At 40.6% G+C, this 20,267-nt stretch overlaps 1 protein-coding gene across 6 annotated transcripts in view; it reads right to left on the bottom strand.

The window, feature by feature from the left end:
• Window positions 1-791: 791 nt before the first annotated feature.
• The window catches only part of LOC140202691 (uncharacterized), a 70,528-nt gene continuing 51,052 nt past the window's right edge, over window positions 792-20,267 (bottom strand). For 2 of the 6 annotated variants that reach the window (XM_072267857.1, XM_072267858.1), the window contains 4 exons: window positions 15,686-19,915; window positions 13,849-13,917; window positions 10,850-10,924; window positions 792-1,313 (listed from right to left, as the gene is read on the bottom strand). In XM_072267857.1, coding sequence (XP_072123958.1) covers window positions 1,165-1,313; window positions 10,850-10,924; window positions 13,849-13,917; window positions 15,686-19,832 — 4,440 coding nt within the window. In that variant the 5' untranslated portion in view covers window positions 19,833-19,915 and the 3' untranslated portion in view covers window positions 792-1,164. The remainder of the gene's footprint in view (window positions 1,314-10,849; window positions 10,925-13,848; window positions 13,918-15,685; window positions 19,916-20,267) is intronic. The other 4 variants (XR_011887165.1, XR_011887164.1, XR_011887166.1 and 1 more) reach the window with 4 other exon arrangements.

Genomic DNA, 20,267 nt, shown 5'->3' with positions numbered 1-20,267 from the left:
AACAAATGAGTGATCACCAGAGATTAAAACAACAGAGCTGGCGGAAGTGGGGAGGGAGTGAAAGTAAAAGAGGGACAGGAAATAAAAGCACAATTAAAACACAACACATTCTAAATAACTCTAATGTTCAATTATCAATGAGTAAAACGTCCACATAACTCAGAAGGCTGGATTTATGCCAGGAAGTAATGGTTAAATAACTTAGTCATGAAGTGTCCAGTGACTCTGAAAATATTTCAAGGCTCTCTGGAATGATGGTATCGCTAGAAAGATCCATAATCAAATAATTTCAAAGCATGTCAACATTCGGCTAAGGTGCCTTGAAATCTCAGTGCTTTGCAATGACACTAATTGTAAATAAGCCATTCTGAAGATAATGCAGAGTAGAATTTATCCAAACCATAAAAATGTAACAAATTCCTCTAGTTTTTACAACAGTAACTTAATGGATTTAAATGACAGTCAAATATTTTAATGAACAGTCTGACAGCTAAACAAGTAAATAACAAGTTAACAGGCATTAGTAATCTGTTGCACACAAGCATATTGCAAATTACTTATTATACTTATGCAATTATTACAATGTTATAAACAATAAAGTTCAGCAAATAAAGGAATTATGAACAAGCCATTAGATAATTTCACATTCTGACAATACAATGGAATTAGAATAGCTAAAGGAATCTAGCTATTCATTTCTTTGTTCCTAATAAATAGGAAGATATTGTTTAATACTTAAACACAAGGAAAAAACAGTTTCATTTGTTTTGATGAAACCAAACAACCTTGGACAATTTAACTGAGAATATCATTTAATTCGAAATGAGGTAATTTTCTTAGCTTATCAACAACATTTAAAACAGGAGTAACATTTTCAAGTAGATATGCCCTGTCATAACATATACTTTCTATATAAACTTCAAAACATCTGACTACGATCATGAATTTAATAACACTAAATGAAAATAAACTCTCAATTCTAGTTTTGCTAGATAACTACAAGCATTTATAATTTCATACAAAAGAAATAAAGATTTAACAGTGTGACATGGGATACTACTGTGATTCATAAAATGACTAATTGTTCAAAACAAAGCTGAATGAAAATTTGCCAAACAAGAAAGAAACAAAAAAAACCTAAACAAAAACTTCATTGTACATGTATTAGTTTTTCACATTGACTTTCTCCATTGCTTTATGAAGATTTCCAGAGAGTGGCACAAGACTGACAAGAACAGCGTTTTCTCCTGATGAGGAATAGGTTTTATCCTGGATCATAACACGACAGTTATACTTGGGTAGTACTTTGGCATCTGTCATAGATTAAGCAAAAATTCTGATTAGCACTCAATGACAAGATCCATTGGCTTACTGAACAGCATTCCCCCCACCCAAAAAAAAAGAGACAGCAGATACTGGAATCCGAAATACAAAGCTTAATGGGTTAGTCTGCAGAGACAAAGAGGCAGGTCAACATTTTGGTTCAAGACCCTGCATCAGGACCAAGAGAGAAGGAAAGACTGCCAGTATATAACAGTAAGGAGGAAGGGGGGGAATAGATGCCAGTAAGCTTAAGGGTGGAACCAGATTTGGGAGCAAAGGGGGGGGAGGTGGACTGATGATAGGCAAAGGATTGGGAAAAATAAATAAAGGAAGAAACAAACTTAAGTGGGCAGGTGAGTAGGTGTGGGGAAAACAATGGGGTTGTGGGTTACCAGAAATTGAAAAATTCAATGTTCATGCCATTGGGTTGTAAGCTACCCAAGCAGAATATCAGTTATTATTCTTCAAACTTGTGTATGACCTCTCTGTAGCAATGGAGAAGGCATGGGGCAGAGAGGCTGGTCAGGGAGTGGAAAGAAAAATTAGACCAACGTACCAGAAGCTTGCCATGTCAGCTATCGTTAGAGAAAAAGGAATTTGAGCTATGAGTTATCAGGAATAGGAATCTAGAAACTTGACTGCCTGGTTTCCTAGTCTTAAATATCAGTCAGTATTAGGGTGTGAACACTATTTGTGCAAATAGAAAAGATAACCAGACTGGCTCATGGATTACAATCCCTTTGCTATCTGCAATAAAGCCAGTATTTCTTCCAAAAAAAAAGGTCTGTTCCTCTTTTATTAACTTTAAGTAGAAAGGGCTACTTTGAGCTCTTTGATCTATGCAGATGGTTTTCATTTCTTGTGTTCACAATATTGCCACCTGTATTACTAAGCAACACACAAACTGCTAGAGGAACTCAGGTTAGGCAGCATCTATGAAAATGAATAAACAATCAACATTTCATGCCGAGACCCTTCTTTAGATTAGATAAGATTAGGTTATGAGGACACGCAGTCCTCTTTTATTGTCATTAGTAATGCATGCATTAAGAAATGATACAATATTCCTTTTTCTTCAGGCCAAGAAAGAGAAAAGCCACCAAAATAAAAAGGTGGGGGGGGGGAGGGGAAGGAGGATAGCTAGAATGTGATTGATGGCTGGAGACAAGGAAACTGACTGGAGAGGAGAGTGGACCATGGGAGAAAGGGAAGGAGGGGGGCACCAGAGGAGGTGATAGGCAGGTACAAAGAGGCAAGAGGCTAGAGTGAAGAATAGAAAAAAGAGGGAGAGGGAAAAAATTTACCAGGAGAAATTGATGTTCATGCCATCAGGTTGGAGGCTACCCTGACAAAATGAATTGTTCCTCCATCCTGAGAGTGGCCTCATGGCAAAAGAAGAAGCACCTACAGACCAACATGTTAGAACGGTATTGGGAATAGCAAGTAAAATAGTTGGCATCAGGAAATTCAGCTTTTCAAGGATGGAGCAGAGGTGCTTGACAAAGCAGCCTCCAAATTTATAACAGGTTTCACCAAATGTAAAAGAGGACGTATCAGAAGCATCAGATATATTAGATGACACCAACAGATTCACAGGTGAAGTATTGCCTCACCTGTAAAGACTGTTTGGGGCCCTAAATGGTGGTAAAGGAGCACTTGGCCATTTGCAGGGTTAATGCCAGGAGGGAGATTAGTGACGTGGGATGAATGGGCATGGGAATCATGGAAGGAACGACATGGCGGGGGGAAGGGGAAATGGAGGAGAGACAGAGAAAGTAAAGATATGTTTGGTGGTCGGATCCTTTTGAAGATGGCAGAAGTTGTGAAAAATGATGTGTTGGATAAAGAGGCTCATGGGTGGTAGGTTACAGCAAGAGGAACTCTATCGCTGTTACGGTGTCAGGAAGGTGGGATGAGCATGGAATTCCGAGAAATGGAAGAGATGTGGGTGAGAGCAGCATCAGTAACAAAGGAAAGGAAATCGTGTTAGTTGAAGGAAGACATCTTTGATGTCCTGGAAAGGAAAGCAAAGCAAAGCCTCACTCTGGGAACAGATGCAGCAGAGACAAGGGAACTGAGAAAAGATAAACTGGATTTTTACAAGAGATAGGATAGGAAGAGCTATAGTCAAGTGCACTTCAAAAGACAAATTGTGCAGAATGACCATGCAGCTTTCCCTTTATCGAAATCACATTATGTTGTACAAACAGCAAAAAAAAACAAGTGAATTTTAGAATTGTTTCTGTAATGCAGAGGTGACAATATCAATACACAAAATAAAATCAGAAATGCTGACAGACTGAAGATTTATACAAGGTTATGCACAAACAGGATGAAAATGTCTACACAAAACTGGTGTGTTATGACAACACTCTTTAAAGACTGAGTTCCACTTTGTCACACCACAATGGACTCAACAAATGCACCACACTTTGTATCTCAATTTCAATCCAATTTACATTCACTAATATAACTGGAGTATGGTAGGGATACAGTAAATATAAAGAAAATTGAGAATATCAACATGTAATAAAGGAAATGACACAATTGTAATGGGAGACTTCAATATACAAGGGGATTGGGAAAATCAGGTTAGTGTCAGAGCGCAAGAGCAGGAATTTGTTGAATGCCTACAAGAGGCTTTTAGAGCAGCTTATGCTTGGGCCTACTTGGGGACAGGCCATCTTGGACTGGGTGTTGTGTAATAACCCAGATCTTATTAGGGAGCTTAATGTAAAGGCATCCTTAGGAGAAAATGATCATAAAATGATTGAATTCATACTGCAATTTCAGAGGGAGAAATACAAGTCACACATATCAGCATCTGAATGGAATAAAGGGAACTATAGAGGCATGACAGAGGAGCTTGCCCAGGTGGATTGGAGGATGCTGGCGGGGACGGCGGCAAAGCAGAGATGGCTGAAGTTTCTGGGAATAGTTCCCAAGGCGCAGGATAGATACGTCCCACAGAAGTTGTTCTCAAATAGCAGGGGTAGGCAACCATGGCCGACAAGGGAAGTTAATGACTGCATAAAAGCCAGGGAAAGGGCATGTAATGTAGCAAAAGAGTGAGAAGTTGGATAATTGGGAAGCTTTAAAAATCCAACAAAAGGCAAATAAAAAGCTATAAGAAAGGAAAAGATGAAATATGAGGGCAAACTAGCCAATAATGTAAAGCAGGATACCAAAAGGTGTTTTTTTTGTCAGTTTTATAAAGAGTAAAAAGGAGATGAGAGTTGATAATGGATCACTGAGGAATAATGCTGGTGCGGTAGTAATGGGGGACAAAGAAATGGTTGATGAACTTAATGAGCACTTTGCAGCTGTCTTCACTGTGAAAGACAATAGCAGTGTGCCAGAGCTCCATGAGCGTCAGGGAGCAGGAGTGAGTGCCATTGCTTTTACAAAGGAAAAAGTGCTTGGCAAACTCAAAGGTCTTAAAGTGAATAAGTCACCTGGACCAGATGGATCACATCCCAGAGTCCTGAGAGAGGTTGCTGAAGAGATAACAGATGCATTGGTCATGATATTTCAAGTATCACTTGATTCTGGCATGGTCCCAGAGGACTAGAAGATTGCAAATGTCACTCCACTCTTTAAGAAGGGAGGAAGGCAAAATAAATTATAGACCAGTTAGCCTAACCTCATTGGTTGGAAAAGTGTTGGAGTCTCTTATTAAGGATGATATTTCAGGGTACTTGGAGACTAATGATGAAATGTCAAAGTCAGTATGGTTTCTGCAACGTGGAATCTTGCCTGACAAATCTGTTAGATCTCTTCAAGGAAGTAACAAGCAGGGTGGACAAAAGAGAGGCAATGGATATCACACACTTGGATTTTCAGAAGGCATTTGATAAAGTGTCACACATAAGGCTGCTTAACAAGATAAAATCCTATGGCATTACAAGAAAGATACTGGCATGGATAGAGGAATGACAGCCAGGAGGCAGCATGGGAATCATAGGGGCCTTTTCTGGTTGACTGCCAGTGCCTAATGGTGTTCCTCAGGGGTTCAGTATTGGGACCACTATTTTTCACATTGTTTGTCAATGATTTGGAATTGATGGCTTTGTGGCAAAGTTTGCGGATGATACAGAGATAGGTAGAGGGGTAGGTAGTGCTGAGGAAGCAGGGTTTACACAAACTGAAAGAATGAGCAAAAAAAGTGGCAGATGGAATAGTGTTAGGAAATGTATGATAACGCATTTTGGTAAAATGAACAATAGTGCAGACTATTATCTAAATGGGGAGAAGATTCAAACAGAGGCGCAAAGGGACTTAGGAGCCCTTGTACAAGACTCCCAGAAGGTTAATTTGCAGGTTGAGTCTGTGGTAAAGAAGGCAAATGCAATGTTAGCATTTAAAGGGAAATCGAATATAAAAGCAAGGAGATAATGCTGAGACTTTATAAGATACTAGTCAGGCTGCACTTGGAGTCTTGTCAAGTTTTGGGCCCCACATCTTGAAAGGATGTGTTGTCTTTGGAGAGAGTCCAGAGGAGGTTCACAAGGATGACTCCAGGAATGAAGGGGTTAACATATGATCAGTATTTGGCAGCTTTGGGTCTGTTGGGGGAGGGGAGAGAGAGAATCTCATTGAAACCTATTGAATGTTGAAAGGACTAGATAGGGTGGATGTGGAGAGGATGTTTCCTATGGTGGGGGTATCCAGAACTAGAGGGCACAGCCTCAAACTTAGAACAGAGGCAAGGAGGAATTTTCTTAGGCAGAGAGTAGTGAATCTTTGGAGTGTTCTGCCACAGACTGAGGTGGAGGCCAAGTCCATGGGTATATTTAAGGCAGAAGTTGATCATTTCCTGATCAGTCAGGGCATCAAAGGATATGACGAAAAGGCAGGTGCACAGAGTTCAGTGGGATCTAGGATCACCCATGATCAATTGCCGGAGAGATTCGATGGGTTGAATGGCCTAATTCTGCTCCTATGTCTTATTGTCTTATGAATGCAAGGTGCCAAAATACCAGGAGACTAAACAAAATATGATGTGAATGCACCGTCAAACAAGAAATTCAAGACAGACATATGCACACTGCATATACATTGTATATGCACAAGGATTACAAAGGTGAGCATTTTGCAATTGCGATATTTATTTTCTTATGAAGTGTCTTGCAATGAAAATTGAGCTAAAAAAATCCAATCAGTAACTTACATATTTCCGGTTATAGGTGGGGCAGGTGAAGCTCGGTGACTACTTATCGGAAGCAAATAAACCAAACAATAACACTTTTTCCTCGTAAGCCATCACTGCAAACAAAAGCATGTAACTTCTCTTTCGGGTGATCTTTTGAACCGCCTGTACAACCTGGCATTTTTGAGATGAGAAGTGTGAGGGCTATTCAGTGAAGCAGAACTAAGGCGCAAAAAGACGGAGCCCATGCCCTATAGAGCGAGGAAAAATCCAGTTTGATTGATTTAAGTACTAACCCGAATTGGAAAAGACCAGTACAGGCTGAATTGAAGCAGCTGGCCACCAGCCCAAGTGTGTATCAAGGCAGAAGCATCCGGGTCTGAGAACAAGGGAGGACCAGAGGTTTGGACGATTTAGGCACTGTGCCAGATTGAAAAAGTCAGGGTGTTGAGCCCAGAGACAAGGGACGTTTACTCGGCTCTGCGCTGAACTGAGGGTGTGGCCTGCTCCTGAAATCCGCTGCAGTTATGCCTGGTTTTGTGCCTGTGGACTCACTTTCGTAAACTTCAGTTCTGAATGCTATTTGCTTACTTTTATCACTTGTGTAATTTTTTTGGCACATTGTGTTTGTAGGTCTTTTTTTTAAAAAAATGGGTTCTAGTGGGTTTCTTTGTTTTGTGGCTGTCTGCAAGGAGAGAAATTTCAAGCTGTATAAAGCATACACACTTTGACAATCAGTACAATTTGAACATTACTGTTCTTTCTTCATGTTCAGTGATTCACTGGGTAACTAGGTGGGTAATGCCAGTTCATTTAGGTTTGATACTGCACAGCTGAGCAACAGGAACATCTTTTATTTGTAAATCTCATGCTTGTCCAATATTGTGCACCAAGATTTCTGCTACAGAGTAACCATACAAGCTATTTTAACAGCTTGAAACCCATTTACAACCTAGTTCCATTTACTTCAGCTTGCATTAACAGAATTTACAGTAAAACACACAAATCAGATTTCTGGATAAACCAATAATCATCCATGCCACCAATTGTCTTTACTTCTTGGACTATATTAGTAAAGACATCCATGGAGTCCAGAATAATGAAGAACTTTTACAAGGCCCTGGCCCAAGGCTGGAGATTACTAGAGAGATAAATGTGTTTTATAGTTCATGAAGATTCAGTCTAGGCTTCCTTTCTTCTTATTCATGATCACCTTAAGAAAGCATTTTCTAACATTTGCAGCTTGGGAAATGGTATCCTTGCTGTCAATTGGAGCTGAGAGAGTTTAGCAGCAGGCTGGACTATTTTCAGTGCACGTCCACTTACCTTGCAACTGCTCATTCCAGTTATTTAACACAAGTACAAAAAGAGCTCAGAGAGACCATGGGACGCTCATCACTGGCACGGAAGAGGCAAAGGGCTAATATCAATAAATGATTCCTAATATTGATGCAGTTCCAGTCTTAAAAACATATTCTGTTTAAATTAATGACATTTCAACAGATGTCTTAGCTTGTTGCAAGACGTGACAAAAAAAATTCCACTGACCAATACAACCCAGCTTTAACTAGGAATAATTCTAGTCAGACCGAACACACACATACCCACCCTAGAGCAAACAGTTTTTAAACAGCAAACAAGAGAAAATCTGCAGATGTTGGAAGTCCAAGCAACACACACAAAATACTGGAGAAGCTCAGCAGGCCAGGTACCTTCAATGGTAGAGTGAACAGTCGACATTTTGAGTTGAGATCTATCATAAGGTTATTTCCATGAATCTTTGGCTAATTGGGGCAGCCACTTAATTGGGCAAAATGTACTGGTCCTGATGTGTCCCCATTAACTAGAATCGAGTGTGTCTGTGTATGTGTGTGTCTGCGTCACTGTATATAAGTACTTTTAGAAATCCTTTTAACTGCTTTGGAATTATTGGGAAAGAACAGGAGCATTCTGCATGACCCAGCTAAAATATTGTCAGCCCTGTTGAGTATAACCACAAGAAAATAAATCTCAGGGTTCCGTATGGTGACGTGTACATTTATAATAAACTTATTTTGAACTTTAAAATCTTATTCACAATCAAATGAAAATGGACACTGATCTCATTGTACCTCATCTTCCATCTAGGCACACTACAGCCTTCAAGACTCAATAGCAAATTGACAAGTTCAGGTAATCAGCCTTTCCCATTTGTATTAGCACTGGTCAGTTCTTACGCAAGGCCTTGCACTTGTTATGTACCCCTAGGATTCATATTTTCTGTGGACTGTCACTTTAAAGCGTCGGGAGAATAAGATTGACTTTTGGACACTGTTTGGGGGGGAGAGGGGGAGAGGGAGGAGGGGGGGAGAGGGGGAGAGGGAGGAGAGGGGGGGAGGGAGGAGAGGGGGGGAGGGAGGAGAGGGGGGGAGGGAGGAGAGGGGGGGAGGGAGGAGAGGGGGGGAGGGGGGAGGGGGGGAGGGGGGGGAGGGGGGGAGAGACAGACACGAAGCTTGCCTTGAGGTGGTGTTTATATGAACTCTGCAGCGTGTTTACACTTATACAAGGACGCTGCCTGCTTGCGAGTTCGGAGAGAGAGCAACGAGCAGCTCGTGAGTCATCATGGTGACCGAGGGTGACGTTATGTGATGGACAACTAGTATTCAGCACGCTTAGATAAATACAAGGTCAGCTGGTTGTTACACAGACACACATGGTTTTGGACACTGGATGAGCTTTGTGTGCCCACAGAAAGGTGGGTTTTGGAGGATCGATCAGTGGCTCTCGCAGTGTGGAAAAGGGGTGACTGGTGGGAAGTTATCAGTGCATCCAACCCTTGCTTGGGTTGATAACTTCACCACAGAAGACTGTCTCCTTTTTGTGGTCACATTCGGTGACTTTAAAGGAAGAGAAGAGGGGAGAGGAAGGTTTGAAACAGAAGAAACCTAGTGACAAAGAGGTCACTGTTTGGACTCTCTCTCTCTCTAAGTAGCCTGTGAGGGTGAGTTTGAGTTCCATTTGACTACGAAAGTGTGATCATCACTTAGTTAATCCACAGGAGTGGGTTCTCTGATGAGGGGAGTACCTTTGTGAATACCACTTGTGTGTTTTGGGCGTGGTAGTTCACTGCAGAAAGGCACCCTTGTGGCAAATCACTGTTGGAGTTATTTCGTATGTCGTGGAACTGAATAAGTGGCTATCACATTGTGTGTTTGGGGTAACCTTGTGGAATCTACCGGTGTGTCGACCCTTGCCTTGGTGGTGGTTCCCTTGAAGAGGGTCCCCTTAGTGATAAACTACTTTTGGTGATAATCCATACGTGGATTCTGTTTGAGTATCCTGTGGCCACCACTTTGAGATGTCCCATAGCTGAATTTGGGTGTGGTACCACTTGTGTTGAAAGGATATTCACTGAAGATCACCGTTGGTGATATTTCGAATGTGGAGTGGAACAACTTCGGAGATAAAACCTACTACTATTGTTATCTTGTATTGCTGTCGTGGAATATCAACATAATTGCCTTCTCACAACATTCATCTTTGGATTACAAACATCTCACATTAATTAACCTGTGCAGCTGAACTGAACTTTTCTTACCTACCATTCTACGACTGTATCAATTACCACCTAAGCTTGAAGTAGTTTGGGTTTTATATTTACACATCTACATATGCATAAGTTCTGCTAACCTGTTTGATTTGTCTGGTTTTATAGTATTATTGCGTAGTAACTAATAAAAATAGCATTCGTCAACAGTAAAACCAGACTCAAGGTGTGTTCCATTTCTGCTGGTTCTTTTGACCAGTTACAGGGTACAGAACACACTTGAAACACTATCTCAGAGTTCTTCTTTCCACAGGTTCAAAGTACATTTATCGAAGTATGTATACATTACATAACCTTGAGATTTATCTCCCAACAGGCAGCCACGAAACAAAGAACCCCACAAAAAACATTAAAAGGACTGTCAAACAGAGTCTATCCACAGACCCTTGGTTCAGTGTAGAGGGGAGCAGCAAGCTGAACTAGTCTGAACCTTGCATCGGGTCCCAACACTATAATCTTTTCAATCTGGCCTGGCGCCTAAACTTTAATTTGGGAAATACAGCTAGGTGTTGAAGGCAGACGAAGAGTTTCCTCTTCTAAAAGCACCCAGAACTGGGATTCTCACAAGAGTCTTTGGATCTCTGTTTCTTAGGGGCAATGGCAACAGTCTTTGAACATCTTTTAGGAGAGTAGATGGATTTTTAATAAGGAATAGGATGATGCTGGTGATAGAAAAGGAGGAGAGCAAGATGCCGAGCTGAGGCTGCAATCAACAGTGATCTTCTTGAGGTATCTACTCGTTATTGATATCTCCATACTTTTGTATTAAATTATAAACTATAAATGCTCACCCTGAAAATCACACTTTGTTTTCCTCCTATGGTTGCTCTTCTGTGGACCTCGACTCCTCACAAATATTTTCTTTCCTGCAAGCAGCAAGTTTTATAAATAGTTCTCAGCATGCGTCATCATCCTTTACCATTGTTAGCACTGCAATTTACTGAAACCACTGAGGTTCAGTCAATTAGAGGTTTTACTAGAAAGGTCACAGAAACTTAATAACTTGATTATGAATTTGGATGTGTACACCCACAAGAATAGGAGGATTTTCTCATGACAGTGAATCAATTTGATTCCACTCCATTAGAAGAGAATACAAGAAATCAGCTAATGCTGATAGTGACATATGGCCATTACAGGGAGGAACTTCTTTTAACTGAAATGAATTCATCCATCTGCAGAGAACTGACAACTTCAGTAATTCAAAAATTAAAAAATACTGTGGAGGTTAGAAATCTGAAAGACTGAAAATAGTGTAATGATTCATCAGGTCAAACAACACATGGGAAAAAAAGAAACAGGGAATGGTTATCCATCAAAAACATAAATCTTGAATTTCCCTCCATGGATTGTACTTTTACACATAGACTGAGATCCAGCCAATTATACCAACTCCCTCACTACCATTCAGGGCCCCAAAAAGTCCTTCCAAGTGAGGCAAAACTTCATCGGAGAGTTCATTGCGGCCATCTACAGTATCCAGGTGCTCCTGGTGCATCCTCCTGTATATCGGTGAGACCCAACATACACTGGGAGAACACTTCGCTGATCATCCATGTTCCATCTGCCAGAAAAAACAGTATCCACCCATCCACAGTGTCCACCCATTTTAATTCGACTTCCCATTTCCATTCCAACATGTCAGTCCATGGCCTCCTCTACTGTCGTGATGCCACACTCAGGTTGGAGGAGCAACACCTTATATTCCCATCTGAGTAGCCTCCAACCTGATGGCATGAACATAGATTTCCTCAAACTTCTGGCTATTCCCCCCCCCTTCACCATTCCCCATTCTCTCACCTTATCTCCTAACCTGCCCATCTCCTCCCTCTGGTGCTCTGCCCCTATTCTGCCTTCTCCAACCCTGTATCTCTTTCATCAATCAACTTGCCCACTCTTTACTTCACCTCCCCACCCCAGTTTTACCTATCACATTGTGCTTCTTCCTCCCCTCCCCACCCACCTTCTTACTCTTAACTCCAGTCTTTTTTCTCCCGTCGAGGAAAGGTCTTGACCCAGAGCGTCAACTGTACTCTTTTTGATAGGTGCAGGCTGGCCTGCTGAGTTCCTCCAGCAATGTGTGTGTGTTGCTTTGATTTCCAGCATCTGCAGATTTTCTCTTGTTTATAAAAAAAATATTCTTCATTTGTCTGAATGAGTGCAGCACTCATCAATACTCAAACTCCATGAAAGGCTTTTGTCTATTCCAATATCCACATAGTTTCACAACCAAACTTTTTTAACAATAACAAAACAGAATCCAAGACAGCCGTAATCCCATTGAGCAGAATTAGGCTATTCAGCCCATCAGGTCTGCTCCACCGTTCAATTATGGCGGATCTTTTCCAACCCCATTCTACCTTCCTCCGGTAAACCTTTTTACCAATCAATCCCTGCCTTACAGGCATCCAATAACTTGGTCTCCACGGCCTTCTCTAGCAATGAATTCCACTAATTTACCATCCTCTGGCTAAATAAGCTCCTCCTCACCTCAGTTATAAAAGGTACATCCTATCTGATGCTGTGACCTTGGATTCTACATTGTGCTGACATTGCCTTGTATGTATGTCTATAGGTATTCATTTAAAGATACTGCACAGAAAAGGCCCTTCTATACCACCCAGCAACCCCCAACAACCCCATTTAACCATAATATAATCACAGGACAATTTACAGTGACCAACTAATCTATCCAGTACATCCTTGGACTATGGGAAGAAACCAGAAGACCCAGAGAAAACCCACACAAATCATGCGGAGGATATACAGAGAATGCCAGGAATGAGGTCTGAGGCCTCAAGCTGTAATAGGGTTGCACTAACTGCTGATAGACCTCACACTGCAAGATGAAACAAATTTGAAGCCACAATCTCATTAACTTAGTTAATGCCCACTAATAGCATACCATTTGGGAAGTCAGGCACCTTCAAAACATTGGAGCACTCAGACTGCAATTATAACCAAGAGTGGCAATAGATTTCTTCATCTATCAGGCTGGGGGAGTAGAACAGATTTCTATTTACAGCCATGCCCATATTCAAAATTCACTGAACAGTCAGGAGAGAGCAAAACCATTGAACAAAAGTTCTTTTTTAACCTTCTGCACACCCCTCCAAATAAACAACAATCTGCAGACAAATTTAACCAACAGCAATAACCCAAGCTGCCATCCCTGAAAAATTAGACAGCAAAGGCTCATTTGATACACAACTCACAACCTCAGGTATGGCTTGTATGACAACTACAGGAGAAAAGAAGTCAGAATAAAAATGCTGGTGTATCTCTTCAGATGTCTGTCTTTTAGAGTGAGCCAAAATAAAAATAGAATTCTGTGAAATTCAAGAAATTCATATTGGGAACCATGAAATTAACTCACAAATAGGTTGCAACAAGAGCACCAACTGCATTTGTTTTATTATTTAAACAGTCAATTTTGTCCAAAGCCAAATTAATGCATGTTTCAATGTTTGACAAATGGCCGTAAAATCCCAAGTAGTCAAGTCAATTTGTGAATGAAGGAGAGCTCCAGCATGATGTTTACAGAATCAAACCATAAGATCCACCTTCCATGACTTTTTCCTAACAGAAGCTGTATAATTATTAATGAACAGGAAAACAAGTCAAACAAATTAAAAACTTAAAAGTCAAGGAACCAATGCCACCAGGGAGGAACTTCTGGATTGCCTCCCTACTATAATCATATCTGTTATTTCTTTCATTTCATATGAAAACTTAATTTTGTATTCTCGAGACTTACAGATAAGAAAAGTCTACAAAAAAAAAACCTCACCCTGAACACCAATCTTCCTTTTTTTCTGTGGACTCCGGCAACTAGTACTGTCAGCTTTCCTTTTCATTACTAAAAACAAAATCCAATGAATCAAAATCAGTTTTCAAGTACAGCACTATTTTTGTTTCTTACTTTTAAACTTTATATATACTGTAAACCAGTATAGTTCTTCACCCATTCTTGCAGCCACACAAAACATGCTTAATACAATAGTTCTGACAAATCACGTGAAGCAGACTTGATACATTTACAAGTCCCTACATGGCTCAAATTTGGTATTTCTTTAAAAATATGGAGATTGGTATTCACTTGCACTGAAAGCTACAGTATCTGGTACTGCAGCTCAATTGCACACACTCTCAACTTTATTTTTATTTTAGCAATACAGCACAGAGAAGGTCCTCCAGCCCTTCGAGCCATGCCACCCCAGCAACACCACAACCTTGATTAACCCTAACCTAACCATGGGACAATTTACAATGACCAATTAAACCACCCAGTACATTCTTGGACTGTGGGAAGAGGCCACCTCCGGGTGGGGGGGGGGGGGTACAATTGTCCTTAATACAATTAGAAAACTGATGCAGCTCTCTCCCCCTCACTGATCACCATCTTTCTAAAAATCACCTTCTTCCTAAAAAAAAAATAAATCACCTCTGCCCCCAACCTTTTCCTACCATTTTAAGCTACCTCTACCTTGTGGTCAGAATTTCTAAAGTTCTTTACCTTCTCACCACTCATAAATGAGAACCTTACAATACCAGTTCATTTTCTCTATCCAACACTGTCCATCACATTTACTTTTGTCCTCTGCAACCTATGATTTCTTCGAGTGTCATAGATTCAACCTTAATTTGTTTAATCCATTCAATGCTTCCTTCCATCCTCAAGGTTTCTTTCTTTATTACTTTTTCCGGCTTCTAGCATCAGTGGACCTTGCTCCACATTCACTCTATCATGGTAACTGATTTCTGTTTCAGCATTTTCAAATTCTACCTCCTTATCTTTCAAATTCTCTATAATCATTTTAACGGTTTTATATACAAGGAATGTGATATATACAAAGAAACAAAGAGCAAGGATACAATGGCACAATGGTACATCTAACAGAGCCAGAGACCCAGGTTCAAACAGACCTTGAGTTCTCTTTGTGGGCAGTTTGTACTGTGACTATACGGTTTTCCTTTAGGAGCTTCAGTTCCCTCCCATGTCCCAAAGGCATGCTGACTGGCACATTAAATGAACACTGTAAAATGTCCCTAGTGTATAACTGAGTGCGATAATCTGGGGAAAAATCAACTAAAATGTGCAGAGAAGTTTTAAAAGAGTGGGATAAATGTAGGATTAGTGTAAACGGCCAATTGATGGTCAGTGTGCAGTTGGTGGGCTGAAGAATTCATTTCCATGCTGTCTCTCTCTGTGACTCATACACCCACGTCTGCCATGCAGTCAGGGTTATCTAAACTGTTCCGGAGACATCTCATTTGTTTACACATCAATCAAGCATCTAAATACTGAAGAAAAAAATCAGCTACGAGGAATCCAAACTAGAATTCAGACATGAAAAGATTGAAAAAGTTAGAAAATTACAAGAGAGTTCTTTTTTTTTCTCTCATCCCCCAATCAACAGATCAGATGCAGTAAACTCCATGATGCTATACATGGCCAGACTAAAGTTACTGCAAAATGTCTCAATAAAATGTACAGTTTCAGCTGTGACTCTTTCCTTGCAGTGTGGTAAAAAGAAAGTCTGGAATAGCACACTGAAGGCTTCTACAAGTTACATGAAGATCTTAAATCACAAAACAGAGCCAAGTGATCAGTCAGTTTCTCATACCCTTAAATCCCAGTTTAACAATGTGTTGCTTAAACTGCAGTACATCACTTTGGTCACTGGCCTTCTCACTTAATACATTCAGAGAAGAATCTCTTCTCACATTCTTAATTTTATCTTCATCAGTTTCCTTCTCCAAAACAGCGTGATCTTCCTTTTTCGGTCCATTTTCAATAGCATTTAGAGAAACTTCTTTTCTTTCCTCAATTTTCTTTTGATGAAGTTTTCCCTCAAGACCAACTACGTCTGTTAATATAGCAGATGCATTAAAGCCATTTAAATTTGCATTTCCTGGATTCCACAGGTTTTCCATCTCATTTTCTATTGTTCTGACTTCACTAGACTGCTGTATTGCATCAGCACTACAAACCTCCGGTGGCACTTCTCCCAAAGGTTTCTCCTGATTACAATCAGGAACAAGACTGGGAGTAGAATTCCTCATTTCAGATATTTCCAATTCATTCTTGTGAGTAACAAATGGCACATGGTTTAATGTGGGTTCTACCTCCATCTGATTTGCAAAACCATTTTGATTGCTCATCTCACTGCTGCTTTGGCTCTTGTGTACCGCTGTTGGCAAATTTGTCTGGCTTTCAGGTTTACTTCCCTGCGATAATTTACAATTGCAATTAATGCCAAGCACCCCAGATGCAACCAGCCAAGCATTAATGCAGCAATATACTTTCTTTTCCTGTTGTTTTCCCTTCTGAATAGTGCTGTTGTTATTGTTAAGTCCCTGCAAGGGTGCACAATTTGGTTCTCCCTTATATCCTCTTCCTTTTCTCTCCAGCGCCTTGGCACCATATTCATTCGACTCATCACCATTGGCATTCTGTGAAGCTTTTTGTTGTGTTTCTTTATTTAATCTCAAAATGGAATGAGTGAACTGTTCAGACTCTGCAATTTCTGCAGGCAGCCTCTGATGCGTATTTGACTTTGATATCTCAGCAAGTAGATTCAGAATTTCAACATGCCCAAGCACCTTTACATCAGCAGATAAATCACAACCAGGTCCTTCAAGCAAGTCAGCCTTATCTGGCACTTGGACAGCTCCACAAAAATTCAAATCAGCTTCTTCAGTATTTGGCAGTTCACTCTCACAAGTCCGTCCATGCAGATTATTATGCTTGTAAATCAACTTTCCAGTGTTACCACAGGTACATGGAGTAAATTCAGGATTCCAGAAATTCAGTAAAGTTTCAATTGCTGCCTCAACTGAATGCAATAGCTCATCAAGATCCTGTGTTTCCTTATCAAAAGACAAAGGATGCTGGTCATTAACTTCAAAAGGTAAACAGTTTTTATCAGACACTAGTTTTGTCTCATGCTCTTTGAAGGTACATGGTAATACAGAATCAGAAGAACAGTAATCTGCTGTAGTTAGATCAACTAAAACATTGGCTGGATCATTTGAATCACCAGACAATTCACCAATGTTTTTATCAAATGAACGTTCCATCACTGGCTGCATATGTACCATTCTAGGAGATTCGGTTACCGAATGACATTGACTACTTTCCAGGTTAGAAAGAGGTACACACATCACTGGCCCCTTTTCACTCACTACAGTAGTGTTACATTCTTTGGCTCGATTTGTTTTGCCTCTCATACCAGATTCTACAGTTACCAATCCTTTAGGTCCAGGGGAATTGTGCATCTCGTCACTAGTGAGAACACTTGAACTGGTATCAGGGCTAATGTGATCAATAAGGTTCTCTTGTTGAACAGATCCCCACAGTCCTTTATCATCTCCGAGTGAAAAAACTCCAGTGATACAGATGTCTGGTTGAACTGCCACCTCATCTTGAGCCACATTAGTAGCCCCACTTTTATTCAAACCTTCATTGTGTAACAACTCGGGAGAATTTATCGATTCCTTGTCAGGACACAGAATTGCATTTTTACAACTATGCCCATCTTGTGAGGCATCTTCCAGGGCAGAGGCCAGAAACCTTTTTGGAGGTGGACTATTATTCACAGCCAGGTTTTCCTGAACCTCACAAAATGTAGGATGGGTGTGGGAAATGTAAATTTCGGAGGTTAGGTTCCTCTTGCTTCCATTTAATTCAAAAGATGAAGACAGGTCTCCAGCTGACGGCTGCCTAATGAGTACTGGCACTGAATTGGCACATTTTTTCTGCTGCTCACTACGTTCGCCTATGGTTGATGAGCCATGAACCAACATTTCTTGACAGTGCTGCCCAGATGAGCCTGACAGATTAGCAGCTGATGATGCCGAATATTTGGACATCTCCAACATAGAGAATGATGTGTCCACAACTGTATTAGAGGCGTCAACTTGGCCTCCAATTACCTTTGCTGGGATATCCTTTTCAGAAGCTGATGGAAGAGTGGTATAGACTGCACTACTTTCCATAATTTGGTAATTATGCTCAACCACTGAAGGTGGAACAAGCGGAAGGTTTGTTGCGCTCTGCTTTCCACAGTCATCTGTAGTTGAGAGCTGAACAGACGAGGATTGAGAATTTTCTTGGTTGAACCTAACAGGGGTAAGACTGAAACCTGAAGGCGGCATGTGAACTGGATGTTTACCACCTTCTTTAGATTCTAGTCTGAATGTAGAGCATGACATATTTGTTGAATGTGGAACAATCGATGGGGGCAGCATGTTCTGATGATCATTATTACACAAATTCCCAGCTCCAACCGAAGATACAGTCATAGTCTGTTGGCTGACCAAATTTGAACTACTTGATGAAACACCAAAGATGCCCTGCCCAACTGACAAATGAGGTAACTGCGAGGCTACAGGATCCTTTGAACTTGTGTTAGAAATTGAAGTATAATTTCCTGGGCTTGTCGCATTGTGTTGAGCTTTTAAACTCGACATTGAAGAGGTTACAGTATGTTGTTCACTCACAGTTGCTGGTGCATAAATGAAGTGAACATTTTGTTGTCTGTGTAAACTTGGTTTATGTAGGAGAGGAGGCACAAGTGATGCAATGGAACCATTCCTCTGTGTACTTATCCTGACAGCAGATAGCTGAGGGGTTGTAGTGTTTTTCATGTCAACGAGCTGTTCAGAAGCTGAAACAGCATTGCTTACTGTTCTACTCTCTTGATTACTTCCTAATTTATGATGCAACTGGGCATCTTCAAGCTGCAAGTTCTTCGGTTTATTTATATCTGTAGTTGGAAAAGCATTTGTATTTTGCTGCAAATTTCTCCAGTCCTGGGACATTGGAGTCACCCGTGCAAGCATCATTCTCTTCTGCCCATTTGAATTAGTAAAATCATGCTGTCCATTTTGCTGTTGACTCAAATTAACCGATGATCCAGCCCGTTCAGAAGAGTCGCCTTTTACTCGATCTCCATATATTTGTTGAGCAACAGATGCATAGCTTGGTGGTGTTGGCCAAATTCTATGAAAAACTCGGGCAGGAGCTGTGCCAACTACCGCTGCATGTGTTTTACCCTGATCTTGAAATAAATCCTCCTTTCTAAAGGCACTTCGAATTTGTGTCTGGTCATTACATCTTGAATTATCTTTTGCTGTCAGACTTAGAACTGAGCTATGGTTTCCTTGGGAATCTGGAACATTCAGCTGTCCTTGAGGAGCACCTACAGCTGCAGGAGAAGTTGAAACAGGTGTTTTTGAAGATTGCCTTACATTTTGATGCATTGGATTGTGAGATTGCATCATTCTAGCAAACTGAACACTGTAGACATTATTAACAGTCTGAGCCATTTGGCCAGCCGCAGTCATCCACACAACCCCATTTAGAGCAATCGGTTGGGCTGAGTTATTGGACAATGCACTGCCTTTGTTTTGTAGTGTAACCTGCTTCGTTCCTGGAGCATAAATAGTTTGACACATTGGCTGTGATACAGTCTTATAGACAAAAATGTTTTGTGAGCTGGCTTCATTATTGGAATGAACTTGCTGAGGCATGTATGCTTGTGCCTGTGCAATTGGCTGAACTGTCCCAACCATCTGGTTGAAAGTTTGAAAGGTAACTGAGGCAGGTTTAGTACTAGTAGTAGAGTGTGAAGGTGTTGGATGAACTAGTGCTCTACTTGCAACAACAGATTCATCCATAATCGACTTTGATGCTGCATAAGGTGGTGGTGGCCCCCTTGAGCAGTCATAAATCCCTCTCTCACTGTGATTCCAGGCAAGAGGCTTCATGGTTTTTTGTGGTCAAATCATAATCAGCTAGTGGCGAGTTAATATCCACAGCATAAATCTCGAATAGTTGCTACATGGGAATTCTGAAAAATAAAGGGAAAATAAAAAATTACAAATAACAAGTGCTAAGTGATGCATTTTGTTGACAACACAAGAGATAGTAAATTGTACAATTTTAAAAGGATGCTGAAAGAAGCACTAATGTGTCTTTAACAGTGACAGGACAAATTGTAAAAAAGCAAACAACTACCTGGGCTTCAATAAACAGAGTACACAGAGAACCCATTATAAGTTACTGGTTAGGTCTGGCTGACAGTTTACTTTAACTGAGCATCTTCACTGTAGTCAAAGTAAAAGCAATATACTGCAAACAAAAGAAATCAATGCATATCAGTGATTTGAACTTTGGAACCGAATTTCTGCTAGAGTCTCAGA

The sequence above is a fragment of the Mobula birostris genome, chromosome 9 (assembly GCF_030028105.1).
Source record: "Mobula birostris isolate sMobBir1 chromosome 9, sMobBir1.hap1, whole genome shotgun sequence".
Lineage (NCBI taxonomy): Eukaryota > Metazoa > Chordata > Chondrichthyes > Myliobatiformes > Myliobatidae > Mobula > Mobula birostris.
This window is presented reverse-complemented; position numbering and strand designations above follow the sequence as displayed.